Source organism: Acomys minous (assembly GCF_964271855.1).
Source record: "Acomys minous genome assembly, chromosome: 4".
In the NCBI taxonomy this organism is placed as follows: Eukaryota; Metazoa; Chordata; class Mammalia; order Rodentia; family Muridae; genus Acomys; species Acomys minous.
In genome coordinates this window covers 11,028,393-11,055,866 of record NC_140486.1, presented here as the reverse complement: position 1 = coordinate 11,055,866, position 27,474 = coordinate 11,028,393, and the positions used below count along the sequence as shown (strand labels likewise).

At 44.6% G+C, this 27,474-nt stretch overlaps 2 protein-coding genes across 3 annotated transcripts; one reads left to right on the top strand and one right to left on the bottom strand.

The window, feature by feature from the left end:
* Positions 1–397: 397 nt before the first annotated feature.
* On the bottom strand, positions 398–12,943 carry HAUS1 (HAUS augmin like complex subunit 1). 2 transcript variants are annotated; one of them, XM_084778791.1, is made up of 9 exons: positions 12,818–12,943; positions 11,962–12,136; positions 9,268–9,403; positions 6,792–6,926; positions 5,919–6,042; positions 5,495–5,560; positions 3,090–3,161; positions 1,568–1,615; positions 398–589 (listed from the first exon to the last, which is right to left on the bottom strand). In XM_084778791.1, the coding sequence occupies exons 1-9, from the start codon at positions 12,845–12,847 to the stop codon at positions 539–541; spliced, it is 837 nt and encodes a 278-aa protein (XP_084634917.1). In that variant the 5' UTR covers positions 12,848–12,943; the 3' UTR covers positions 398–538. The 2 variants fall into 2 exon arrangements, with proteins under 2 accessions (XP_084634917.1, XP_084634918.1); XM_084778792.1 differs by lacking the exon at positions 6,792–6,926.
* Positions 12,944–17,433: 4,490 nt separating this feature from the next.
* On the top strand, positions 17,434–27,474 carry ATP5F1A (ATP synthase F1 subunit alpha). The gene is made up of 12 exons (XM_084779565.1): positions 17,434–17,589; positions 19,350–19,428; positions 21,409–21,578; positions 22,280–22,453; positions 22,551–22,717; positions 22,915–23,063; positions 24,511–24,662; positions 24,764–24,988; positions 25,619–25,726; positions 25,859–26,003; positions 26,514–26,664; positions 26,919–27,474. Exons 1-12 carry the CDS (start codon positions 17,530–17,532, stop codon positions 26,998–27,000), a joined length of 1,662 nt encoding a protein of 553 aa, XP_084635691.1. The 5' UTR covers positions 17,434–17,529; the 3' UTR covers positions 27,001–27,474.

The following is a 27,474-nucleotide window of genomic DNA, read 5'->3' as shown; positions in this document are numbered from 1 at the left end:
TAGCACCATGTGGCTAGGGGGTGGCGTGATTCACAGTGGGCAGGGCCCTCTCATAACAATCACCAGTCATGAAAATGCACTACAGAATTGCCTACAGGCCAGTGCAATGAAGGTGTGCACACCTGTAATCCCAGCACTCAGGAAGGCAGAGGCAGGCGGATCTCTGTGAGTTTGAGGCCAGCCTGGTCTACAAAGTGAGTCCAGGACAGCCAGGGCTACACAGAGAAACCCTGTCTCAAAAATGAAACAACAACAACAAAAACAGTCAAACCCAGGTTTTCTGCAAGACCAAAAGGTGCTCTAAATCCCTGAGCCATCTCTCCAGCAGCCTCCCCGATCCAGTTTTTGAAAGATTCTTACCTGTCAATAATATCTGTCAATAACACATAACATGAAATGCTTTTTTATATGAAAACTATATTTAGGCCAAAAAAATTAATGCAGGACCAAAAACTGTTATTCTTTCAATATGGATATTATTATCTCCTCTAAGAACGGTCATTTACTCCTTGGGAGAAGGATGTCTACTTGGCTGTAGTCACAGTTCCATCATTTCTACTTTCTTTGTAAGTTCAGCTTCGATAGCATCCTAAAGGAAGGAAATAAGTCAAAAGGGAAGGCATGAAAGAGATGCAATCAACGTCTACTGGTATTTAAAATAAGAGTAGAAAGCCGGGTGTGGTGGCCCACGCCTTTAATCCCAGCACTGGGGAGGCAGGAGCAAACAGATTGCTGTGAGTTCGAGGCCAGCCTTGTCTACAAAGCGTCTCCAGAACAGCCAAGGTAACACAGAGAAACCCTGTCTCAAAAAACAAAAAACAAACAAAAAACAAAACAAAACAAAAGAGTAGAAAAGGAAAGAATTAAAACAAACATTTTGTTTAGGGGCCAAATTGAGACACTTAAGTATGCTAGTCAAGCTCTTTACTGATGAGCTACATTACTACATTGCCATCCTATGTGCGAGAGAGCGCGTGTGTGTATGTGTGTGTGTGTGTTGTGTGCAAGTATGTCTGAGGAACTGAAGTATGCTAGCCCAGCTCTCTACTGATTAGCTGGATTACCATCTGTTTGTGTGTGTGTGTGTGTGTGTGTGTGTGTGTGTGTGTGTGTGTATGTGTTGTGTGCAAGTGTGTCTGAGGAACTTAAGCATGCTAGCCCAGCCCTCTACTGATTAGCTGGATTACCATCTGTTTGTATGTGTGTTGTGTATGTGTGTGCATGTGCACACATATGTGTGTCTGAAAAACTTATGTATATTAGCAAGCCCTCTACTACGAAGCTACACTGCCAATATTTGTGCATGTATATGTACATGTGTTCGTGTCTGTAGTTTTGTCTGTGTGTAGTTTTGAAAGAGAATCTCATTATGTAGGTTTAGGTATCCTCTAATTTGCAGTAATCTTCCTGCCTTGGCCTTCTGAGTACTGAATTTTTTTTCTGAGGCAGTGTGTCCTCCCAAGAAGCTGTACCTCATCACTCGACATCTTAGAAATCTTATTATCTCAATTTAATAATTGCTAACTTAAGAGGGAAAAATGAAGTAGGAAAAAATGGGACTACTTACTAATTCTCTCTTTGCCTCTTCAATTTTCACTTGAGCGAGAGATGAATTCTTGTAAAGAAAAACAAAACAAGGAAGGTGTCACGGTCTGATGAAGAGTTTCCCACAGGCTCCTGGTGGACACTGCTGGAGCTACTCTGGGAGCTCTGGAACCTTCAGAGGAAGCGGCCACTATGCTATGGGTGAAGCCTTGGAATTACAGCCTTGCTTTAGTTTGGGTTTCTGTGGCTGTGATCGAACACCATGACCAAAGAGCAGGTTGGGGAGAAAGGGTCTATTTGTCTGACACTTCCATACTGCTGTTCATCATCAAGGAAGTCAGGACAGCAGCTCAAAGAGGACAGAAACCTGGAGGCAGAGACTATGAAGGGTGCTGTTCTCTGCTTGCTCAGCCTGCTTTCTTACAGAACCCAGGACCATCAGCCCAAGGACAGCCCCACCCTCATGGGCTGGTCTCTCCTCCATCAATGACTAATTTAAAAAATGTTTTATAGCTGGTTCCCCCCCCCCGCCCCCCCCCCAAGAGAGGGTTTCTCTGCGTAGCTCAGGCTGTCCTGAAACTTGCTCTGCAGGCCAGGCTGGCCTTGAACTCAGAGATTGGCTTGTCTTTTGCCTTTTGCCTCCCAAGTTCTGGGATAAAAGGTGTCTCTGCCTAGCTTATGGTCAAATCTTACGGAAACATTTTCTCAACTGAGGTCCCCTCCTCTTACATAACCCTAGCTTGTATCAAAGTGACATAAAACTATCCAGTACAAGTCTGGTCCCTAGTTTCTAGATTGTTCTCTGTTTCTAGGTCTGCTGTGTTGTACTGACCTGTTCTGCCTGCCTTTCCCACCACTATTGCTGAAACTATACAAATGTGAACAAATATGTTTTGTCTCCTTAAATTGCTTCTGTAAGATACCACGATCATAGTGATATAAAGCAAATACTGAAAATAGTTCGCTCAAAGAGGAGAGCCACTTCACAGTACGAGCCCTTCAAAAGACCAGCAATGTTGGAGAGAATACCCAGCATGCATACAATACTGAAAGTTACCAACAGCTATTTGGAGGGGGTGCTAAAACTAGATCTCGGCAGGCAAGATGAGTAATGGCACTTGCTTACAAACCCCAACAAGAGAACCAATTTCTGGCCTCCATGTGTACTATGGCACCTACACCATAAATAAATGAATGAATGAATGAATGAATGAATGAATGAATGTAACAAGACGGGGTCTCACTGTGCAGCCCAAACTGGCCTTGAATTCAAGATCCTCCACCTCTGAAGAGCTGTGGTTACAGATGTGGGCCACCATGCCTAGCCTGCCATTGACTTTATTTTTTGTTATTTTTTTTGGTATTCTAACACAAGGTTTTATTCTGTCACCTAAACTGTTTTAGAACACAGTGATCCTTCTGCCTTGGCCTCCCAAGGGTTCAAGTTATAAGTATGAGTCACCACTCTGTTCTGCCACTGATTTCAAATCCTTAAAGCACAGACCCACTATGTGACATAAAGAAAACCCACAGCAAACAATTACCGGCATTAAATCTAAATAGGACTCCAATTTCTTCTTCAGAGGTACAGTCTGCTGTTTTAGTTCTGAGAGTTTCTGGAAATGCAAAGAGACTTACACAGTAACAGAAACATCCACAAACCAACTAAACAGTGCTTATTACTGAAGGAAAGTGCAATAAATCATTACCCTTTAGGTTATTTACTTATTTGTGGTAGAGATGGGGCCTACGACTTCCTGACGGTTGGCAAGTGATCTATTGCTGAACTACACTGTTCACTCCACAGGGACTTTAAGAAAAGAATCAGAGAACTGGACCGGAGAGATGGCTCAGAGGTTAAGAGCACTGTCTGTCAGTTCTTCCAAAGGTCCTGAGTTCAATTTCCAGCAACCACATGGTGGCTAACAAGCACCGACAAGGAGATCTGGGGCCCTCTTCTGCGTGCAGGTGTATATGTGGGAAGAATAGTGCATAAATAATAAGGAAATCTTAAAAAAAAAAAAAAAAAAAAACCAAACCCACAGAACTTCAAATAGATCGCCTCATTTCTTTTTTATTTATTTTTTTATTTTAGGTTTTTTGTTTATTTGTTTGTTTCTCTGTATAGCCTTGGCTGTCCTGGACTCACTTTGTAGACCAGGCTGGCCTCAAACTCACAGCAATCTGCCTGCCTCTGCCTCCCGAGTGCTGGGATTAAAGGCGTGCACCACCATGTCCAGCTTATTTTAGTTTTTCGAGACAGGGTTTCTCTGTGTAGCCTTGGCTGTCCTGAATTCACTTTGTAGACCAGGCTGGCCTCAAACTCAGTGATCTGCTTGCCTCTGCCTCTCAAGTGCTGGGATTAAAAGCATGCACCACTACACCCAGCTAGTTTCTAAAGAAGCAATTCTTTTCCAAAATGTTTAAAATAAGAATGCTATAGTCGACAGGTGGTGGTGGCGCACGCCTTTAATCCCAGCGCTTGGGAGGCAGAGGCAGGCGGATCGCTATGAGCTCGAGGCCAGCCTGGTCTACAAAGCGAGTCCAGGACAGCCAAGGCTACATAGAAAACCCTGTCTTGAAAAACCAAAAAAGCAAACAAACAAACAAAAAAGAATGCTATAGCCCTACTTATTAGTATAGGACTATAGAGGCTAACAAGAAGGTTCAGGGGCAAAGACACATGCAGCCAAGTCTGCTGAACTAAGGGTTTTGTTGTTGGGTTGTTTTGTTTTGTATTATATTTGTCTTTATGGGTAGAGGGTTTTGCTTGTTTTGTTGGCTTTTTGAAGTTCTGCCTCCAGAGTGCTGGGATTAAAAGTGTGCACCACTATGTCTGGCTATGGTAGAGGTTTTTTGCTGGTTTGTTTTGTACCTTTTTTTATGTGCCAATGGAGGACAGATTATGGTACTGAATATTTTAGACCTCTAGTTACAGATGGTCGTGAACACCATGTGGTGCTAGGGAGACAACCTGGGTCCTCTACAAGAGCACAAGTGTCCTAGCCACTTAGCCATCTCTCCAGCCCCTTTTGTTTTTAAAATACATTTTATGTGTATTGGTGTTAGGCCTGCATATATGACTGTGAGCCATATGTGTGCCTGGTGCCCAGAGAAGCAGAAGAAGCTATTATGTCCCCTGCAACTGGAGTTACAGTTGTGAGCTGCCATGCTGATGTTGGGACTTGAACCCCAGTGCGTTACAAGAGCAGCCAGTGCTCTGTTATGACTCTGAACATCCAACTAAGTTGGATTCCCAGGACCAACATGGTAGAAGGAGGAAGCATACTTCTCCAAATTGTGTGCACTGTGCAGAGGCAGGAGGTTGATGCTGGGTGTCCTCCTCATTCACATGACACCTGGTGTTTGAGACAGTGTCTCTCACTGAACTTGGAGCTCACCAATAGGCTAAACTACCTGGCCCGGGAGTCACCAAGCTCATTCTGCTACCCATGAATCCTTTCTACACTCATGCGTGGGGAGAAGGTGGGTGCCAGTGAGGGTTTGAACGCCTGACCTGAACCTGGGGCTGCTAGCAGCTCAAGAGATAGGTAAACCTGGGCAGGTTACAGATCCTCCCTGTAGTTCCTTCATCTACAGACAGGGCTGCTAACACAGGAACTGCCTGTCTCTAGCCCTCTCATTCCCCAGGGCTGGGTTATAGGACATGTGCAGCAGCCACACCAGATTTTACACAGGTGCCAGGGATCCAAACTCAGGTAAGCACTTTACCAACAACTGAGCCACCTCCCTCAGCCCGGGACCTGCACTGTTACTACGCATCGGAGAACAAAGCAGACGGCCTTCCCTACAGATGTGGCCCTTGGAGCTTGGACTTCTTAGCCTTCAGAATCATGAACCAAATAACTTCCACTTTGACTGCTCATAAATTATCCAGTCTTGGTATTCTGCTACAGCAGTAGAGAACAGACTGGGACAGGGAGCTCACCTCCGAAAGTGCCACTAGCGACCGGTGAGACAGAGACGCATCCATGCCTCTGGCTGAAAGCTGCTCCTACAGTATGAGGAAAGGAGCTCAATTGAAAAATCACTTTGAAGGTAACTATCATGAAAAGTTTTTCAACATATAATAAAGAACAGCTACAGATCACAAATTAAAAAGCACACATGCATCTAAGCTGGTTTATATAACTAGCGAATCTTTCTACACTCACGTGTGGGGAGAAGATGAGTGCCAGTGTGAGGGTTTGAATGCCTGGGCTGAACCTGGGGCTGCTGCTTGGTAGTTACATGACATGGGCAGGTTACAGATGTTCCCTGCAGTTCCCTCATCTACCAATGGGACTGATAATGCCTCCTCCTGTGAGGACAAAGGTCTAAGAGGCCAGCTACACACGGGTCTTCATACACACCTCTGCAGCTTTGATTCCAAACCTGAACTCCGCTGCCTTTGCCTTTAGGAAGTCCACGTTCTGAAGACGACTGTCAGCTTTGGTCCTTTCCACAGACAGATGCAGCTCTGCCTTCTTGAGATCTCTTCCAAAAGCAAAATTAAAGCATTTTTTTTTCTTCTCAGTAAATGATTATTTAAAAAACAAGAAAATCAACTCCCTCTTTTGGGATTTAACTCTCGCTTAGCCAGTACAGATAACCTACTTGCCAGCTATCCCATCATAAGCTTTACATCCAGACTACATTCCCCTCCACGTTGCCTTGTGAGACTTTTCTCAATTAACATAAAATAACAATAATATTGTGGACAAACTAAACCTGCTATTCAAAAAAGTGACTTACTGTATCTTAAGGCCAATTTGAAATAGAGGATCCCAAAGACCTCTGCACTACATGTGATATGACACAATGTCATGACACAACCATTTTCATTCTTTGTTGAATATATTCTGTGTTGCCAATTACTCTGCATTCACATAAATGCTAGGCACTGGCTCTAGTCTCCGGGGCAATGAGAACCTTAATGCTCCCAGCATCAGAGAGGGACACTGGACCTGCAGTAAAAGAGCACACCAATGTGTGGACTTTATGTGGTAGTTCGTGAGTTAAAATTTTTGAAAATTATAAAACTCCACATTTTTAATATTGCAAAAGTAAACACAAGAGTGGTAAACTGTATAAAGTGAGATGTGAAAGTCTGCATCTAAGCACCTCTTGTGCTGCCCCTGCCTCAGCCTTCCAGTAGCTGGGGTTATGTGTCTGTGTCATCATGTCCCACCTGACAAGATCCTACTAGGACTTTATAGTTCAAATATGTCAACACTGCAACTCACTCTCGTAGACGCTTTTCTAACACTAATGTTGCAGTCAGATTCTTTTCAAGTTTTCCCAATTCAAGCTTGATTTCTTCACTTTTGTATTTGGTACGAAAAATATCATTAGTCAAATCATTCACTGCAGGGATAAAACTGAAAGAAGAACACAGACAAGCCGAGGATGAGCACCCCTAAAAACGATCTTCTCCACAGTTTACGTAATCACACTGTTCCATCCATTTATACAGTTGTCACCTGCTGTCCCCATTGCCTGAAATGTTCTTTAGTGGGCAAAACTCCCATTTTCCCTTCAAACCTTAGTTAAGGCTGGGTGTGGCAGTGCACACCTTTATTCCCAGGACTAGGAGGCAGAGGCAGGCAGGTCTCTGAGAGTCCTGGTCTACACAGTGAGAAGTAATTTCCAGACTAACCAGGGCTATATAATGAGACCCTGTTTTAACAAAATGAAAAACCAACTCAAATTCTCAGGTAAGATTTACCCATCCTGGAGCCAGGGGTGGTGATGCACGCTTTTTTTTTTTTTTTTTGGTTTTTCGAGACAGGGTTTCTCTGTGTAGCCTTGACTGTCCTGGACTCACTTTGTAGACCAGGTTGGCCTCGAACTCACAGCAATCCGCCTGCCTCTGCCTCTGCCTCCCGAGTGCTGGGATTAAAGGCGTGCGCCACCACGCCCGGCCGTGATACACGCTTTTAATCCCAACACTTGGCAGGCAGAGGCAGGCCAATTTCTTTGAATTCAAGGCCAGCCTGGTCTACAAAGTGAGTCCAGGACAGCCAGAGCTGTTATACAGAGAAACCCTGTCTCAAAAAACAAAAACAAGGACTGGAGAGATGGCTCAGAGGTTAAGAGCACTGGCTGTTCTTCCAAAAGTCCTGAGTTCAATTTCCAGGAGCCACATGGTGGCACATAACCATCTATAATGTGATCTGATGCCCTCTTCTGGCCTGTAAGCAGAACACTATGAGCATAATAAATAAATAAATCTAAAAACAAAAACAAAAAAAGGTTTACCCACCCTGAATCCACACCGTGTCTGTGCTTGCCAGAAACAGCATCTTTAGTGTTGCAGTGCAGCTGCTCAGCTACGGCAGAATCCTCTCCATTGTCCTGGTCTCCCATTTGACTAAGTAGAAACTGTCTTTTAAGGTCACACCAGCCTTCCTATTCACTTCTGTTTCCCTAATGTGTCTATCTATACAATTGAACTTGGCATCTGCAGAATTGATTTAGTCTGCACTGCTGCCGCCATGTAGTCTATATGTTCTTACAATTCTACTCTACAAGCATGATACACACCCCAAACTTTACACTGGCAGCTATGCACAACACACGATGACCACTAACAGTGCTCACATGGACTGTGGAGTCAATCCTAACCCAACTCTGAAGAAGTTATTTACCCTTCTCTCCCTAAACTTTGGTTTCCTCTGGGGATTGGTGGAAGAATTACAACATTATAAAGGTGAAATGTCAATCTCAAACAGTGAGGGTCCTTAACTTACTCAGTGTTGAATATGACAAAATTACCATGCTGAACAGATCTAAATGACCAGATCTAAAAGGGCCTACACTGTTCCTCAGTTTGTTTGTTAGGGGAAGGTTCTTACAGAGTCCACACCAGCCTCACGCTCCCTAAGAAGCTAAGGATGACACCTTTGGCTTTCTGATCTTGTCTCTACCTTCTGGGTGCTGGACTTATATGATATTACAGGTATGTACCCATACACACAGGTGTGTACCCACACACACAGGTGTGTACCCCCACACAGTCTCCAGCTAGTCTAGTTTGCTGTCTAGCTCTGGAGATGCACCAAGACCAAAAGCAACAAAGGACAGGGTTCACTTCACCTCACACGTGCAGGTCACAGTACGTCACTGAGAGAAGCCAGGACAGGAACTTGAGCAGAAACAATGAACACTACTTCCTGGCCCCACCTCTCCGGCTTCTGCTTAGCTAGCTTTCTCATACAGCCCACAGACACCCACCCATGGGACTGCTGAGCTAACTACAGTTCAGCACACAGGCACGCTAACCAACAACACACAACAGAAAAACACCACTGAGCCAGGCGTAGTGGTGCACAGCTTTAATCCCAGCACTCAGGAGGAAGAGGCAAGTGGATCGCTGCGAGTTCGAGGCCAGCCTGGTCTACAAAGCAAGTCCAGGATAACCGGGTTACACAGAGAAACCTTGTCCCAAAAAACCAAAACCACACAAACAAATTTTAAAAACTCCACTGAAACCACCCACCCACCTAAACTAACCATCCAAACCACCACCACCACCACCACCACCACCAACAACAACAACAACAACAACAAAACTCTACCCAAACCAACAGAAGCCTCAGCACTTTTGCATTTACAGCTAGTTTTCTATGCAGAATTCCTGTGGGAAGCAGAAGATCCTTAGGTGAAGGCTTTACAGCGTACCCTTGTATAGGAACAGACCAAAGCCATGACAGTGCTTACCTTGCTAGGGCCGTGTCCTTCGTCTCCAGGGCTACTGCACTGTTCACCAGTGCGTTCAGAAACCTGGAGCCAGTGCTGGACAGGTTGGCAGGGGCAAAGTTCACACTCTCCGCGAGAAAGTCTTGAAGATGTTTGGCTGAAATAATAAAAGAATTTCATGGTATCTCAGATGTTTTGTCCTTTTTGTTTGTAAAACTTTTATTATTTTTTTTTCTGTTTTGTTTGTTTGTTCAAAATTTTGAGCCAGGGGGCTGGGTGTGGTGGCGCAGCCCTTTAATGCCAGCACTCAAGAGGCAGAGGCAGGCGGAGGATCGCTGTGAGTTCCAGGCCAGCCTGGTCTACAAAGTGAGTCTCTACACAGAGAAACTTTGTCTCAAAACACCAAAAAAAAAAAAAAAAAAAAAAAAAAGATTTTGAGCCAGGAATGGTGGTGCAAGCCTTTAATCCCAGCACTCAAGAGGTAGGAGCAAAGAGATCTCTGATTTCTTTTTTTTTGAAGATTTATTTATTTATTATTTAGGCTGTATTCTGCCTGCATGTATGCCTGCGGGCCAGAAGAGGGCAGCAGATCTCATTATAGACAGTCATGAGCCACTATGTAGTTGCTGGAAATTGAACTCAGGACCTTTAGAGGAACAGCCAGTGCTGTTAACCTCTGAGCCATCTCTCCAGCCCCAAGATCTCTGATTTCAAGGCTAATCTGGTCTACAGAGTTCCAGGACAGTCAGGGCTACACAAAGAAACCCTACCTCAGGGAGAAAAATACAACAACAAAATGATTACTTTATTTAGAATTCTGTGCGTATGTGCCTGTGTGTGGGCATGTGCACTTTGATGGCAGGTGCCCATGGAGGCCAGAGGTTGGAGTTAGAGGCAGTTGTGAGGCGTACAGTGAGGATGCTGGGAACCAGCCTGTTCAATCCTCAGGCCCCACATGGTGGGACAGAACTGACTCCCACCACTTGCCCTCTGACTTCCACATGTTCATGTGCTCACCACTCAAAACCAGCAAACAGATTTTAAAAATAACATACAAACCCCCCACAAAACCAGGGTCTCACTGTGTAGCCTGGAGCTCACTGTGTAGTCCAGGCTGGCCTCAAACTCAGAGACCCGCCTGCCTCTGACTCCCTGAGTGCTGGGATTATAGGCATGTACCACCATGCCTGGCTTAATCACACTATATTCAAAACATCATACAGGGTCTGGAGGGATGTTCAGTTTTTGTTGTTGTTGTTGTTGTTTTAGACAAAATCTCTCTATGCAGCTCTGACTGTCGTGGAACTCTCTATCTAGACCACACTAGATTTGAACTCATAGAGGTCTCCTGTCTCAATTTCCCCAATGCTGGGATTAAAGGTGTGTGAGGCATTGTGCCCAGCTAGAGCCCTTGCTCTTGCAGAGGACCCAAGTACAGTTCCCAGGACCCACATGGTGGCTTCCAATCACACTTAACTCCAGTTCTAGGGGATCCAGCACCCTCTTCTGACCTCTACAAACACCAGGCAGGCACAGGTGTTTAAACACACATGCAGGCAAAACACTCCTACACATAAAGTAAGTCTAAATTTAAAAATTATATACAACATATGTCACCAACTTGACTAAACATATGGCAAATAGAGCCTGCTTCATCTGTTTGGTGTACTGTCATCCTCAAACGTTTTTTATTTTGTTTAAGCAAAATGAGCAGGAAGTTCTTATGGAAAAGTTAGGAAGACCCCCAAGAGGGGGAAGACTGGCGAAGAAGGGATATCCCGGATGCACCACTGCTCTCACTCTTCGCTCTGTCATACTACATAGGACTGACAAAAAGGAGGAGGAAAAAGCTTTTCTGAGACAGTCTTGTTACGTGATCCAAGCTGACACTGCAGGCTCCTGCTTCTGCCTTCTGAATGTAACCCATGATTCGTGCAAGTCTCCCGCTTCATGGCTGAAACCTCTGGGGCCCTGCAAGCTATGCAAGGGAAAGAACTACAAGTATCTTTTGTGTTAGGCCAAGAAGCTTTTGTTTTGTTTTGTTCTGTTTTGGGGAGAGGGTTCCCCTACTCAGCCCAAGCTGACCTTGAACTCACAGATATCCTCCTGCCTCAGCCTCTAACGTGTTGGGATTTAAGGCATTTCTCTCCCAACCCTGACCCCTGTCAATTTAATTATCTTTTAGGATTCGATATTTTAAGAATACATACTAACCACCACTTGGGAGGCAGAGGCAGATGGAGCTCTGTGAGTTCGAGGTCAGCCTGGTCTACAGAGCTTTCCAGGACAGCCAGAGAAACCCTGTCTTGAAAAACAAAAACAAAAACAAAAAACCAAACAAACAAAAAACCCAAAACAGAACAAAAAACTGAAATTCCAACTTTGGAAGTTACTATAACAGAAGCAAAAAATATTGATGATAGTAGTAATAATAATAATCTAAAAAGAATGATAATAATCAATATAAGTGGTCGATACTAATCTTGTACACTTTAGTGTTATAAAATTTAGTTACCTCTACTATGTCTTTCAAAACTCTAGGCTTGGGATGGAGAGATGGCTCAGCGGTTGAGAGCACTGACTGCTCTTCCAGAGGTCCTGAGTTCAATTCCCAGCAACCATATGGTGGCTCACAACCATCTATAATGTGATCTGATCATACTGTATACATAATAAATAAATCTTAAAAAAAAAAAAACTCTAGGCTTGACTCACCTTCTGACTCATATTCACTTGCTTTCTGTTTTAAGTCCTCTATTACCAGGTGGATGTCCCTGTCCCGAACCCTGTTGCGTTCTGAAAGGTGATATAAAATTTCTGTCGTCCGTGGGTTCACCTCATATTGTGGAATGGGATGGTCTCCGAATATCTTTTTCAACCAAGCAGCAACCTAACCATTAAACAGTAAGCCTTGTTATAATGGCGCAACACAATCTGACAACGTGAGTGCTCCGCAGCAATCTAAACGTTTTCTGTGACTATTCCGTGTGTCACACTTCACACCCTGACTTGTCAACAGGTGAGTGGGCAAATAAAAAGTCCAAACTACCAAAGAACATCATTCTTTCCCAAAGCTGTAAACGCAGGACTGGCAAAAAACAACAATAGCAACAACAACAAACCCACCAAACAACAAAAAACCCGCCTCACTCGGAAGATCTTATAAACAAACCGCGCACAGTCTGAAAAGCTAGTGGTCCCCACCTCATCCTAAACCCTCCCAGAGCTAGGAGACTCCTGGAGTTGAAAGCCAGCAGCTCAAGAGCTTAAATTCTGGACTGAAGTAGCAATGAATGACCGAGTTTGGCCTGCTAGGTGGGTCTGTGTTCGGAATCCCACCCAAGTTTGTAACTAGAGGCTCGATGCAGTAGCAGCGGCTGGGACACAGGGAAAGAAGGGGCTGGGCTTCCTGGGTTGGGGGGGGGGGGAGAAGGAGAGAGGTCAGGGCCTCGTGGGTCGCGACCGCACTGTGAGGGCCACACAAGAACAGCGGTGTTGGCGAGCGCGGAGCCCGGCCGACCCGTGGCCCCGGGAGGACTAAGCGGACTCCCGACCCAGCTCCGGATGTCACCTGCGATGCTCTATCCTCCGGCGCCGCCATGGCCGCCACTCCCGCCACCTCACTCTCAAAGCCTCGCGGGGAACGCCTAGGCTCCGCCTCCTCACCGTTGGGCCCGCCCCTCTGGACCGAGAATTGTGGGAGTTGTGGTTTTTACTGAATCCAGGACAAGGAACCCCGGGATAGGCTCCTGCTCTAATTCTATTTCTTGCTTGGATCAAGTTGTCTTTTAAAAAACACCTGGCGGCACACACCTTTAATCCCAGCACTCCGGAGGCAGAGGCAGGCGGATCACTGTGAGTTCGAGGCCAGCCTGGTCTACAGAGCGAGTCCTGGACAGCCAAGGCTAACACAGAAAGAGATCCTGTCTTGGAAAACCAATAAATAAATAAATAAATAAATAAATAAATAAATAAACACTTGGAACTTTCAGTTTTTAGTCAGCAGATAGTGTTGCTTCCACACTGATTTGCATAAATCTATTTCTTTTCTGGACATAGTGGGGTGGCACATGCTCATAATCTCAACACTAGGAAAGCTGAGACAGGAGGATTGCCAAGAGCTCAAAGCCAGCCTCTGTTATATAGTGATACAGTAAATTCCATATCATCCTGAGCTATGGCTTTAGAGTATCTCAAACAAACACATGAACAACTACAACAACAACAACAAAACAAACCCCAAAACTCTCAGGGACTGGGATCCATAACTGGGAGTTGGTAAAGTGCTTGTCTGAAATCCAAAAAGTCCTGGGTTGGATCCCCAGCAGAGCATATACTGTATGTGGTAGCATACACTTGTAATTCCAGCATTTGGGAGGTGCAGAACGACCAGAAATTTAAAGGCATCTTCAACTACAAGTTCGACCCTATTTCAAAAACAAAACAAAATTAACGTTTTATTCTACTCTGGCCTAGGAGATGCAGCAATCTTAACATTAATTTCTGCTATCAAAGATTTAAATGTCCTTAAGATGTGTTTAAGTTTTATTTACATTTTAAAATTTGTGTGTGTTGGGGCAGAGGTGGGGGGACTGTCAAACCATGTGGATCCCTAGGATCAAACTGGAAGATCTAACCCGGGATCCAGCCTTGAAAGCAAGCACCGTCCCCTGTCCTCTCCCGAGCCCTGCTCATTGACTCATATTTGGTTTGGAGTTTCTCATGTAACCCAAGCTGGCCTCAGAGTTGCTGCGTATGAGAGAATGGCTTTGAACTCACGGTATTTCTTCCTCTTCCTCCCATTACCTCCTGTCATGCTGAGGGCGTGGGTTTATACCACCATGCTCATCATTTGAAGAATGGGGGGGGCTGTTTTTTAAATTTATTTATGACATATACAATGTTCTACCATTGTATGGCTGTGGTCCAGAAGAGGGCACCAGATCTCACTTAAATGGTTGTGTGCTACCATGTGGTTTCTGGGAATTGAACTCAGGACCTCTGGAAGAGCAGATAGTGCTCTTAACCACTGAGCCATCTCCTCAGCTCCGAAGAATGTGGTTTAAATGGTTAACAGGCTACACAATGAAACCTTGTCTCAGAAAAGAACGATGACACCGTTTTCTTTTCAGTACTGGAGGCTGAGCCTAGGGCCTTGTAGATGGTAGGCAGACATTCTGCTGCTAAGCTGCTTCTCAAGCCCCTTCCCCCAACTTATTCCTATTGTGTGTGTCCAATGGAGTATGGACTAGTCCATGATCATGGGCAAATGTACATGTGGAAGTCAACCTCAGTTATTAATATTTAATATTGATTCATTTAACTATTAAGGTGACAGTTATTCCTTAACCTGCTATTATATAAATAAAAGACACAGAAACCTGTTAGATTTTTGATGTCCTAATACACTGGGGCTGGGCAGATATTAACCCTCTAAGCTATTTTGTCTATTTCCCAGCCAAAATCCGCATAAATGCTTGCACATGGTTTCCATTTGGGTTGCTTCTCTCCATGGTGCTAAACCTCAGAGTGAGTTCCCCCAGGCCACCTGCTTCTACTTCCTGATAAGCCATGTCCACCTGCCCCCTTTTCTTCCTCTCTCTCCTCATGGTCTCTCCCTGACCCCCAAAGCCCTCAAAACCTGGCTCTGCCTTACCTCTCTCCTGCCCAGCTCAGGTGTAGGCAACTTTATTGGCCAATCAGTTCGGGAGGCAAGGTTTACACCAAGTCATTTTGGATCCATGAGAATTGGCTCATGAGGATCTTTGGGAGCAAGAAATTAACATTTGAATACATCATAGCTCCAGATCAACTCTGACAGTTATCATTCCTCTGGAGATGCCTACCGTGTTCTTTGAGACAAGGTCTCTCACCAGGACCTGGAGCGGGCCAATTCGTTTGACTGGTTAGCCAGCGAGCCAAAGGAACCTGCTTGTTCTCCCTTTCTCAGCACAGGGATTAGATTGTGTGTCACCATGACTGGCTTTTTTACATGGGTGCTAAGAAACAAATGTGGATCATTGTCAAGCAATTTACCTACCGAGCTTTTGTGTGTGTGTGTGTGTGTGTGTGTATGCGCGCACGCACGCGCGCACACGTGCATGCTCATGTGTGTGCGCACAGCTCTGGTTAATTTCAAACTTAGTATGGAGCTGAAGATAACTTTAAACTCATATACTCAGCTTCTTCCTTATTGTTTTTGTGGTAAACCTATCTCTGCTCAGGAAGTAAATTATCAGGTAAGCTGGGGCAGCCCCAGAATGTGGTTTGGGAGCAGCAAACAGTAGCAGGTAGGCAGGTGGGAGCAGGAGGTGGCCTCTGGTGTTATAGGCCTTGGGTATGGGCACCCTTAATTTAACCCTGTGAATGTTATAGGGACCAGCTGGACTCGAACTCACAGAGATCCGCCTGCCTCTGCCTCCCAAGTGCTGGGATTTAAGGCATGAACTACCACCGCTTCTTCCTATTGTTTTGTTGTTGTTTTCCCAAGAGTGATGGTGCTGGCACAAGGGTAGTCTGGATGGCTGTTTTTTTGACTGGTGGTCCTTTTGTTCAAAGCAGCCAGTGAAGCCTGAAAAAAGACCAGCAGCAGGCAGTTAAGGAGTCAATTGCTCTGTCTGCCACTGTTGTTTATTTAGAGGAATGCAAACATCAGAAGGGGTGCTTGTAATGGAAGTTTTGGTTTCTTTGTAAACTTGGCTATGTTATATAAATATGTTTTTGTTTTAATTCCAAGTGTGTGATTTTAGTTTGAGCTTTAGAATGTCTGTAGCTGATAATTGCCTCCTGCGGGACTGGTCTTTGCGGGGGGGGGGGGGGGGGGAGAGAAAGAGAGAGAGAGGGAGAGAGAGAGAGAGAGAGAGAGAGAGAGAGAGAGAGAGGGAGAGAGAATATGAATATCATCTTCGGTTTACTCTAAAAAGAGAAACTATAACAGAATCCTCAGAGTCGCAAAAGCAGTTGTTGGCAGAAGAAATCTGAGCCTTATCTGAACCTAGAATGGAGGTTTTTTGTTGTTGTTGTTGTTGTTGTTTGTTTGTATGTTTTGTTTTGTTTTGTTTTGGGACCATTCTCTGCAGGACTGTCAGCACTCTACTGAAAGGCCCTGTGATGGCTAGTATTTTTGAACCAATCCAAGCTAGACAGGATTCTTCCCACTGTCCTCCCCAACTGGGATTGAACCCAAAGCCTTCTGCACCCTAAGCAGGCACTCTGCTATTGAGATTTGTCCTCAGCTCTTTATCGATTGATTGACAAGATCTTGCTTTTATCAGGCTGGCCTTGAATTTGTTCATCTTCATCCTTTAATTGCCCCATCATGGTAGCTGGGATTACAGGCCTAGGCATCAGGCCCAGCTTCCCCCCAAAAAGATTCTTTTAGACTGAAGAACTTTAACTCTTTCATTTGTGCTATCAAATCCCCTATATAATCTGGGTACTTGGGCTGGAGAGATGGATCAAAGGTTAAGAGTGGTAGCTGCGCTACTAGAGGACCCAAATTTGACTCCCAGCACCCACATGGTGGCTAGCAACCATCCGTAACTACAGTTCCAAGGGATATTACAGCTTCTCTGAGGTCACCAGGCACACGTGGTGCACAGACACACATGCAAACAAAACATCCAACTACATACTAAAATAAGATTTTTTAATTCAAAAAACAGATTTGAGTATTTATTAAAAACCCAAATAAGGGGCTAGTAAGATGGCCCAGTGGCTAGTAAAGTGCTTGCACTTCAAGGCTGACCCGAATTTCTCAGGATCCACCTGCCCTCTGGGTTCTACAAGCATGCCTCGGAACACGCACATACACACCACACACACTAATAATAAACACTTCAAATAACTTCAGATTGTTCCTAACTCTGCAGCTAGGCCAGGACTGTGCAGGTGTTACAGCTGCCCAGATTGTCCCAGCATGGCAGTGGCAGTGTGATCCCACTGGCACTATTTATCCTGTTCGCAATCTATGCAGTTGGACCCAGCTGAGATGACGCCCACTTCAGGGAAGCTTCTCCTCTGGATCCGCTACTCACGTGGTCGCAACCACAAGGTCGAGTGAACGGACCAAAAATAACAATTGATTTGTTCTTTTTTTTTAGTTCTAAGCTTAAAAAAAAAAAAATTATTAAAAAAAAAGATTTGCATCCGGAGGTGAAGGAGAGGGGGCGGTACTTCCGGGTCAGGTGGGCTGGCTGCCTTGACCTTCCTTTGCGCTCGGCCATTTTGTGCCAGTCGTCCGGAGGCTGCGGCTGCGGAGGATCTCCCGGAGAAGCTGCCAAGATGCTGTCCGTGCGCGTCGCCGCGGCCGTGGCCCGTGCCCTCCCTCGGCGGGCGGGACTGGTGAGTGCCGGGCCCTGGGCAGGCGGGCATGGGCTTGGCCCGAGGTCTCTGCGGAGCGCTGCGGGGCTGAGCTGTGCGGGGCTGGGGCGGCGGACGGCGCCATCTTGCACCGTGGCCGCTCGGCAGCGCGGACGGCGGAGGGGCACTTTTGCAGGCCTCCGGTGCTCGGGGGTGCAGGGGTCCGTGACCTCGGCTTTGGGGTGCAAAGGGGCGTTAGGAGGATTCTGGTCTTGGGGTGAGGGCCGGCCTAGGGTCAAGGTCAGGGTTTGTGGGCTGCTTGTCTGGCCTGCTCTGGGGCTCGTTCCTGGGGTCCAGCCACGCTGAAGGTCAAAGGAGCTGTCAATTGCTTTGTGCAGGAGAATGGGGAGAGTCTGACATTGTATGAAGGTCAACAGGCCGGAGCGTTTCACCTCTGCTCGGAGGTCAAGTCAAGGAAAGGGAATAAATGAAAGTGACTCTTTTGGTTGACGGGTGGTTACTTCGTGCTGAATACGGAAAAGGTCGTGAAAACATCGCGAGGTGCAGAAGAAACAGTTTATGGAGTTTATACAGTCAACGACGATGAACTTTTTGTAAATGGACTAGATTAGGCACACGATCTGGTGGTTCTTGGACACTTTAAAAGATTTTGCCCTTGAGTTGTCCACCTCATGCTTAAGGAGTTGTAAAATAGACCAGAAGGTAGGGAAATGTCTCTGAGAATCAGGGCCGCTCACTAACCATCTCCCATGACGTTGAGAATAACTCTTTAAAAAACCGGATAACCTTTATGTCCTATATAACTACATTTACTTTTTCATTATAAAAGCAATCTGAGCGGGAGGGAGGAACGGGAGGATACAAGTAATGGGATAACAATTGAGTTGTAACCTGAATAAATTAATTAACTTAAAGTAAAACTTTAAAAAAGCAATCTGAATTTAAAAGGCAAAATAAATATACTGCTATCCTGCTTCCCTAACGAAACACTGGTATCACTTAATTTTTCTGTTATGGGGAAAAACTATTTTAAGAAAAGGTTTGTATTGGTTCCTATTAAACGCTAGACTACTCAGAGTTCAAAGTGGCTAATCACAGTATTGCAAGTAGAAAGAAAAAATTACAGGGGCCCAGGTTCCATTTTCCTGCTGGAATTGTTCAAGACAGTAGGGGGGGTATCATATTAATTTGGTCACCCGGTATTTATTTGCCTTTAAAAAGAAGGAAAATAGCAACAACACTGTGGCTTACCCCATTAGGTGGCAGGCATCTTACTGCAATTTCCACAACTCAGTTGAAAAATGGCATCAAAATAGTAGTGCCTAGATTTATTTAACATTTGTGTTGAAAGTAAACTTTCTATAGTCTTGTGTTCCAGCAATTGCAATAATAAATGCATGTATCACTGCCTGCTTTCCTGTGTAATTAAGTCATCAACTTTTAATCAAAATTTGTGGTCTGATCAGCCTCAGCCCGCAGTTAAGCTTGTCGGCTTTATGGAGGCTTTGCTGCTTGTTGGTTTTAGACCAGGTCTTGTTGTTCGGTTCTGGCTGGGCCTGGAGCTTGCTGTATAAACCAGTGTGGCTTCAAGCTCCAGGTCATCCCCCAACCCTTGCCTCCTGAGTGCTAGGACTATAGGCATGTACCACCACCACACCCAGTTAATGAAGGCTGCGTGTGCATGTGTGTGCACACATGCCTCTGCAAGTACATGAGTGCAGCTTATGTGTGATGAAAGCTTTTTAAAGAATCATATTGCTTAAAGACTGTTTTTTTACTAGGTCTCCAAAAATGCTTTGGGGTCATCCTTCATTGGTGCAAGAAATCTCCATGCCTCTCACACACGACTTCAGAAGACTGGTAAGTCGGGTTTTTAAAAACTGCATTGTGGAGATTATTTTCCACCCTCATTTTTTTTCTCTCTTTTTAAAAATGTTGCTATAGAAACTTAGTTTTTAAGCCATGATATGCCATTTAAAATGCCTTGTCTTAGTAAATTCTCTTTGTCTAGTAAAACTATACTTGTGTTTCTCTTGTTATGCAGTCTGTTCTTTATGATTCTTTTTGGATGAAAGCAGTATGCATATGTACTAGTCCCTCTTTGAACTGTGATTTTATTTTATTTTTTTGAACCGCATGTAAAAAGTATAAGAAAATAAGAAAATGAACAGTTATTTTTTTACTGATAGGCTTTTTCTTTTTCTTTTCTTTTTTTTTTTTTTTTGTTGCTGTTTGTTTATTTGTTTGTTTGTTTTGGTTTTTCTGAGACAAGGTTTCTCTGTGTAGTCTTGGCTGTCCTGGACTCACTTTGTAGACCAGGCTGGCCTCAAACATACAGTGATCCTCCTGCCTCTTCATGCCTCTACCTCCTGAGTGCTGGGATTAAAGTTCTGCTCCGCTGCACCTGACTTCTGATAGGCTTTTTCAAAGACAGTAGCTTCTGTTTTATACCTGTAGGTACAGTAGGGAAGTGCAGAGCCGAACATACATAAAAAGACACTGTGGTGGGGATTTTCTTTAGAGATGTGCTAGGAGGCTTTTCCTCTTTTTCTTTTAGAGGTGCTGGGGATGGAGCCCAGGGCTTTAAAAGGCAAATACTACTGAGCAATGTCCTGGCCATGTCTTAGTAATTTAAATAAAGGTAAACATATGCATAGTACATTTATGTAGTAAGATGAGCACTACTGCTTAGGTTCTTTCTTTTTTTTTCTGAGACAGGAGTTTTCTGTGTAGCCTTGGCTGCCCTAGACTCACTTTGTAGACCAGGCTGGCTTCTGCCTCCCTGAGTGCTGGGATTACAGGCATGTGCCCCTGTGCCCCGCAGTGCGTAGGTTCTTTAAAAGGGGCATTCTTAGACCTTTTTTGTTGTGTTTATTGAACAAGCATGTGTTTGAGCCATGGCATGCATGTGGAAGTCAGCAGGCAGCTTTCAGGAGCCAGTTCCCTCCTATCATGAGCTTGCTGTTCTGCTGCTGCTGTTGCTTTTTAAAAGATGTGCTTCAATAAAAAATATTTTTAGAGTTTAGCTAGAAATTCAGATTTTAATGTATGTACAGATTCCTTAGAAATTAGTAAGAAGGCCGGGTGTGGTGGCGCAGGCCTTTAATCTTAGCACTCAGGAGGCAGAGGCAAGTGGATTGCTGTTAGTTCAAGGCCAGCCTGGTCTACAAAGTGAGTCCAGTACAGCTAAGGCTACACAGAGAAACTCTGTCTTAAAAAACAGAAAAAAAGAAAGAAGTGAGAAAGGGTAAGACATTAGTAATATGTAATTTTATCAGCTCTTAAGATTATTGTCTGACTTGTGAAGTTTTTTTTTACTTCTTTATGTCTTTTATTCTTTATTTCCCATTTATTTGTTCATTATTTATTTATAATCTCTTTACAGCTTGATCCTAGCTCTCTCTCTCCTCTCTTCCTAGTCTGCCCCCTCCCTCCAAGTTTTTTCTCTTAATCATTTGGCATTTTCAATAATTTTGACAGTGACCAATAGCCAACTTTATAAAAAAAAATCTTATTTATATTTACTTATGTGTATGAGTGCTTTTCCTTCGTGTGTACACGTGTCTTCATGTCTGGTGCGCAAAGGGATCTTCAGATCCCCTGGAACTGGAATTTCATACAGTTGACAATTGCCATATGGGTGATGGGTACTGAACCCAGTTCCTCTGCTGCTGCAGCAGCAGCAAATACTTTTAACCACCAAACTCCAAGATACTCAACTTTCAAAATAGAATTTGTATTGTTTTAGACTGACTTCATTATCATGAAGCTAGTTGTTGGGAAATAGGATTTGAGAAGCTGTTCAAAGCAGAATATTTAAGTTGAGTCGTCCTCTCGCAGGCACTGCTGAGATGTCCTCCATTCTTGAAGAGCGAATTCTTGGAGCTGATACCTCTGTTGACCTTGAAGAGACTGGGCGTGTCTTAAGCATTGGTGATGGCATTGCCCGTGTGCATGGGCTGAGGAATGTTCAAGCAGAAGAAATGGTAGAATTTTCTTCAGGCTTAAAGGTAAATTATAAAGTGGGAGTTTTGTTATTTTCAGATCTGTGGCTTTGGGTTCTCATTTAGTAATTTGGAGCTTGTCAAAAATGAAAAGCACTTAGGTCTTGGTTTGCCTCATTTCTCCCCTCTCTCTCCATTGTAAGGAGAATAAACTAGAAAGATAATTGGTTAAGCCAAATCCCTTAGTCTCCCTTCCCCTCATATGTGCTGACAAATGAGTTGTAGCCAGTGGCATAAAAATGAAAAATTTAGTTAATGTTCACATAAGTTTCAGTGAGTTCCTGTCAGTTTCATTGTAGCTGTGACTATCTTTTATACATAAGTGTTTGGTTACATGAATTAAATTCTTTTCCCAGTATGAATAGATCCATTACTGAACAGTGAGTCAGTGTGAAGCTGACAGAATCTGCTCATGTTTTGCACTTTGTTATTGGTGGCTGGGAGCAGCACACTGGTGTGCCAGTGTGGAGGTCAGGACCACCCTCAGAGGGTCTGCTCCTGCCTGTGATCATGTCAGGTCAAGCACCCACCCCCCTGGCTGTTTCATGAAGTCTCAGCCAGAGGTGTTAGGTCAAGACGCTGGACTAAAGCAGGAGGAAGGGGACTAGTGCTCTTCCTGTCTGCGAGCTGCTCTCTGACGTCATGACTTACTAGGATGTGGGAGAGGAACCCCCCTGGCTTCACTGTTCACGTTTCCTTTTGTGTAGGGTATGTCTCTGAACTTGGAACCTGACAATGTTGGCGTTGTCGTGTTTGGGAATGATAAACTAATTAAAGAAGGAGATATTGTGAAGAGGACAGGAGCCATTGTGGATGTTCCTGTTGGCGAGGAGCTGTTGGGCCGTGTAGTTGATGCCCTTGGTAATGCCATTGATGGAAAGGTGGGTTAGTGTTTACTGTATGCTGATGTGGCAAAAACCAAAACTTATTGCCTTAGGATAATTTTTACTTATTTTTAATGCTTAATGTTTTTTATAGGGCCCAATTGGTTCCAAGACCCGTAGGCGAGTGGGCCTGAAAGCCCCTGGAATTATTCCTCGAATCTCAGTGCGGGAACCAATGCAGACGGGCATTAAGGCTGTGGATAGCTTGGTGCCGATTGGTCGTGGTCAGCGTGAGCTGATTATTGGTGACAGACAGACTGGGTAAGTCTTAAAAACCTGTTAAAAGTTCTGACTAACTTTGATTCCTCGTACATAATTACATTCTCATTTTGGGGTGGTAAATGTTTTAGTTATGATGATGGAGCAGTAGTGGGTGATAGTGGAGATGGGCAGTGGTAGCACAGGTTTGCCCAGAAATCCTGTATTTCCTGACATTCATGCCACTCTCTTTAAAAAAGGAAAACCTCAATTGCCATTGACACAATTATCAACCAGAAACGTTTCAATGACGGGACTGATGAGAAGAAGAAGCTGTACTGTATCTATGTGGCCATCGGTCAGAAGCGCTCCACTGTGGCCCAGTTGGTGAAGAGGCTGACAGATGCAGGTACTGGGGAGCATTAGTCTGCTGGCCTCTCTGGGGCTGCTAATCGTGGAACAGCCTCTGCATAACGGTGAACTGAACAGTCGAATGTAAATCAGAGCAGAAACAAGGAAGTGCCCTGAAACATCAACCACTTAACTGAGTGTTTGTATGTTACTTTAGGTTGCTGTTTAACTTTGTTTGCTTGTTTTTAAATATTTTATTTATTTATTTATTTTTGGTTTTTCGAGACAGGGTCTCTCTGTGTAGCCTTGGCTGTCCTGGACTTGCTTTGTAGACCAGCCTGGCCTCGAACTCACAGCAATCTGCCTGCCTCTGCCTCCCGAGTGCTGGGATTAAAGGCATGCGCCACCACGCCTGGCTTTTTAAATATTTTTAATTATTTAGGGGGTGGGAGAAGGTTGAGACAAGGTCTCATCCCTGTCTGTCCAGGAACTAGCTATGTAGACCAGGCTGGCCTCAAACTCACAGAAGATCCACCTGCCTCTGCCTTCCATTTGCTGGGCAAAGGTGTGTACCATTTTAAATATGTATATGTCAGTATTGGAAGTGTGTGTGTGACTACAGTACCCACTGATCCCCAAGGATCTGGAGTTATCTTTGGCCCCTTCATTGGATTTTGTTTATTTGTTTGGTTTTTTGAGACAGCGTTTCTTTGTGTAACCCTGGCTGTCCTGTAACTCATTGTAGACCAGGCTGGCTTTGAACTCACAGAGATCCAACTACCCTGGCCTCCAGAGTGCTGGGATTAAAGGCATGCGCTGCCACTGCCTGGCTTGACTTGGTTTTTTAAAGATGGGGTCTCATGCAGCTCTGACTGATCATAAAACAATCCCTTGCTTCTCCTTCCCAGGTGGTAGGGACTAGAGGCTTGTGCCTGACTTAGTTATTTCACAAGATATGAGGAGGAGTGTAGTGTGGCTCATCGCTGCCTGGTTAGCATTGGACTAGTTAAATAGTCAAGGATAACCAGACACTCCTGCTCTTCTGCCTCTGCCTCCTAGGATAAAAAGCATGCTCCATTATGCCTAATCTATTAGGTGATCAAACCTAGGACTTTGACCCTGTTAAAATGTGCCACTAGCCAGGCGTGGTAGAACACGCCTTTAATCTCAGCACTTGGGAGGCAGAGGCAGGTGGATCTCTGTGAGTTTGAGGCCAGCCTGGTCTACAAAGCAAGTCCAGGACAGCCAAGGCTACACAGAGAAACCCTGTCTTGAAAAACGGAAAGGGGTGGGGAGATGTGCTCTGCCAACCAAGTCCTCTCCTCTCAGCTTCACGTGGGCTCCAGGGTTGAACTGTTTTCAAGGTTGTATAACAAGTACCATTGGCCTTAGGACCCCTCCCTGAACCGGAATAGAGTGAAGTGGTGGATGATGTTGTTTCGTAGCCTCTAATTTAAAGTCACAATATTGATAGCTTTGTAAATCTAAACCATTTTTCTCCTCAGATGCCATGAAGTACACCATTGTGGTGTCAGCTACTGCTTCTGATGCTGCCCCACTTCAGTATTTGGCTCCTTACTCTGGCTGCTCCATGGGAGAGTATTTTAGAGATAATGGCAAGCATGCTTTGATCATCTACGATGATTTATCCAAACAGGTCAAAGGGTGTCTTCTTATAATCTGTATATTTGCATTTTAGTGGAAGTTAACAGGTGCAGCTTGTCTAACAGGCAGATTTCACCACTTTCTGTACCACAGGCTGTTGCTTACCGCCAGATGTCTCTGTTGCTGCGCCGACCCCCAGGCCGTGAGGCTTATCCTGGTGACGTGTTCTACCTACACTCTCGCCTGCTGGAGAGAGCAGCCAAGATGAACGACTCCTTTGGTGGTGGCTCCCTGACTGCCTTACCAGTCATAGAGACACAGGCTGGTGATGTGTCCGCTTACATTCCAACCAACGTTATTTCCATCACTGATGGACAGGTATAATGACTGAAATCAGTGTAAAATGCTTGATTATTCTAAGGCACTGGTGGAGACTAATAAGCATGAACTGAATTTGTAAATTGTCGTGTATTTTTTTATGGAATACTGTAAACAACTAAAAAGAATAGGGACTGGAGAGATGGTCAGTGGCTAAGAGCACTTGCTGCTCTTGCAGAGGACCTGGGTTTGAATCCCAGCACCCGTTTGGCTGGTCTTAGCTATCTGTTTTGCTGAAAATGGCTTTGATCTTCCAGGCTTCCTGCTTCAGCCTTGTAAGTGTTAAGATTAAAGCCTCTGGCCATCCTACCTGGCTAGATGTTGTTTGCTTCATTTATACTCACTATTTTCTAGCTCTAGATAGCATGTTTGAGAAGTTATAGTACTACCTTGTTTAGGTTAGTTTGTTGAGATTTGCACTCTGGTAGACAGGCCTGGAGTTGCATGTAGCCCAGACTGGCCCAGATTTGCAGTAATCCTCCTGCCTCTGCCCCTAAGTGCTGGGATATATGTATTTCTAAAAAGTCACTTAGCAATCTTACTCAAGTTTTGAGTTCTAGCTTTTGGCACGGTGACTTAAATTTGAAGGAAAAAAAAAATAAGCTTCATATCTTCATTCTTGAATTGCAGATCTTCTTGGAAACGGAACTGTTCTATAAAGGCATCCGCCCTGCCATTAACGTGGGTTTGTCTGTGTCCCGTGTGGGGTCTGCTGCCCAGACCAGGGCCATGAAGCAGGTAATTTGGTAATTTTGCTTCGCTCTGACAGGGAGGGAGTTAGTTACTCAGTTGAAATCTTAAGTGCGTGTGGTCTGTGTTTTATACTGCTGTGTGTGACAGCGAGTTTTGGTAACTAACTCGTGTGCTCAGGTGGCAGGTACCATGAAGCTGGAGCTGGCTCAGTATCGGGAGGTCGCTGCCTTTGCCCAGTTCGGTTCTGATCTTGATGCTGCCACTCAACAGCTCTTGAGTCGTGGTGTGCGCCTGACCGAGTTGCTAAAGCAAGGACAGTACTGTGAGTTCTTTTCATTTGGTCATGTTCCTATTGGAACTTAGGGTCTTGGCAGGTCACAGCTCTGAGTTTTACCACAAGTCAGAGAAAGCCACTTGTCTTATTTCTCTGATGTCCTTACCACCATTTGAATGTAGTGTTAAGAAAGAAGTAGCCAGGAAAACCAAATATATTTAATACATCTTCATGTTGTATGAGTGTGGAATTTGGCAGATTTAGGAGTATATTAGCATGCTTTTTATCTTACCTAAAAAACTTAACCAGCAGATTATACCACTGTGTTTACACTGTGTAAACACTACCAGTTTATAAGCAATGCTTCTAAGCTATACCAAAAGGTTATACTTTAGTTTTTGCAGAGGAGAGAGGAAAAGAGTGATAAGTAGAAATATTGATATTCAGAATGTCAGAGTGAGTAGTCCACGGGACCGTGTTTAGTATTGGAAGGAAAAAATCTATGACTTTGGTAAAAATGGTGTTTAAGGAATTCATTGATATTTTGTTTGTTTTCAGCTCCCATGGCTATTGAAGAACAGGTGGCTGTCATCTATGCCGGGGTGAGGGGTTATCTTGATAAACTGGAGCCCAGCAAGATCACAAAGTTTGAGAACGCTTTCTTATCTCACGTTATCAGCCAGCACCAGTCCCTCCTGGGCAATATCAGGTATGAGTGCAGTTTTAATACAGTCTGTCTTTCCCTGGGGGTTGGGTTGAGATTGGGTTTTGTTGCATACTGGCTTCCCTGGCTTTGGCACTCACTATGTAGCCTGGACTATTCTCAATATTTGGCAGTCCTGCCTCAGCCTTACAAGTGCTGGGATCACAGATCTGATCTACCATCATAGTCAGCCTCAGCACTGGATCTTTGCCTGTGTCATTTGCTCTAGTCATTGACTCTTTGCATTTATTTCCAAACAGGGCTGATGGGAAAATCTCAGAGCAATCAGATGCCAAGCTGAAAGAGATTGTGACAAACTTCTTGGCTGGGTTTGAACCATAAAGCCCTGTGGATCCATTTCAGACACTGCTTTGGTTTTGTCATTTACTCTGGTAAAATCAGCTCCATTTGTAAAGGATTACTCTTGTACTCCTGATGTACAGAAGTCACATAATAAAAGTTCCATATTGTGTGCTAGTTTGTGTGGGGGCAGGCTCAGGTGTATGCCGAGGCTTGTGTGTGGAGGTCAGAGGGCAGCCTGTGGGAGCCGGTGCCCTCCTTCCACCGTGTGGGTTCTGGGGATATAACTTGAGCTTGAGCCAGCTTCATGTTGACTTCACAGACTTGTTTTTGTAAGACAGAACTCACTGGAGTAGCCAGGCTGCTTCTGTGGCAGTCTGTCTTTCACAGCTGGCAAACTGCTGTCTTCACCCATTCTTCCTAACTGTTGGGTATCATGGGTAGGGAATGGAAGGCTGGCCCCCCGTGAGATTCTAAAGTACTTTGTGATTGATTAAAAAGAGCAATCTGCTTGGA

What these genes read in the sequence shown, in the direction of transcription:
- ATP5F1A (XM_084779565.1), top strand. Translation starts at nt 17,530, where the DNA reads ATGCTGTCCGTGCGCGTCGCCGCGGCCGTGGCCCGTGCCCTCCCTCGG. An exon ending in ACGATGATTTATCCAAACAG is followed by an intron (nt 24,663 to 24,763) that starts GTCAAAGGGTGT and finishes TCTGTACCACAG; the next exon opens with GCTGTTGCTTACCGCCAGAT. An exon ending in GCTAAAGCAAGGACAGTACT is followed by an intron (nt 26,004 to 26,513) that starts GTGAGTTCTTTT and finishes GTTTGTTTTCAG; the next exon opens with CTCCCATGGCTATTGAAGAA.
- HAUS1 (XM_084778791.1), bottom strand. Translation starts at nt 12,847, where the DNA reads ATGGCGGCGCCGGAGGATAGAGCATCGCAG. An exon ending in TTGGAATCAAAGCTGCAGAG is followed by an intron (nt 5,561 to 5,918) that starts GTGTGTATGAAG and finishes CTCATACTGTAG; the next exon opens with GAGCAGCTTTCAGCCAGAGG. An exon ending in AAGAGGCAAAGAGAGAATTA is followed by an intron (nt 590 to 1,567) that starts GTAAGTAGTCCC and finishes TCCTTCCTTTAG; the next exon opens with GATGCTATCGAAGCTGAACT.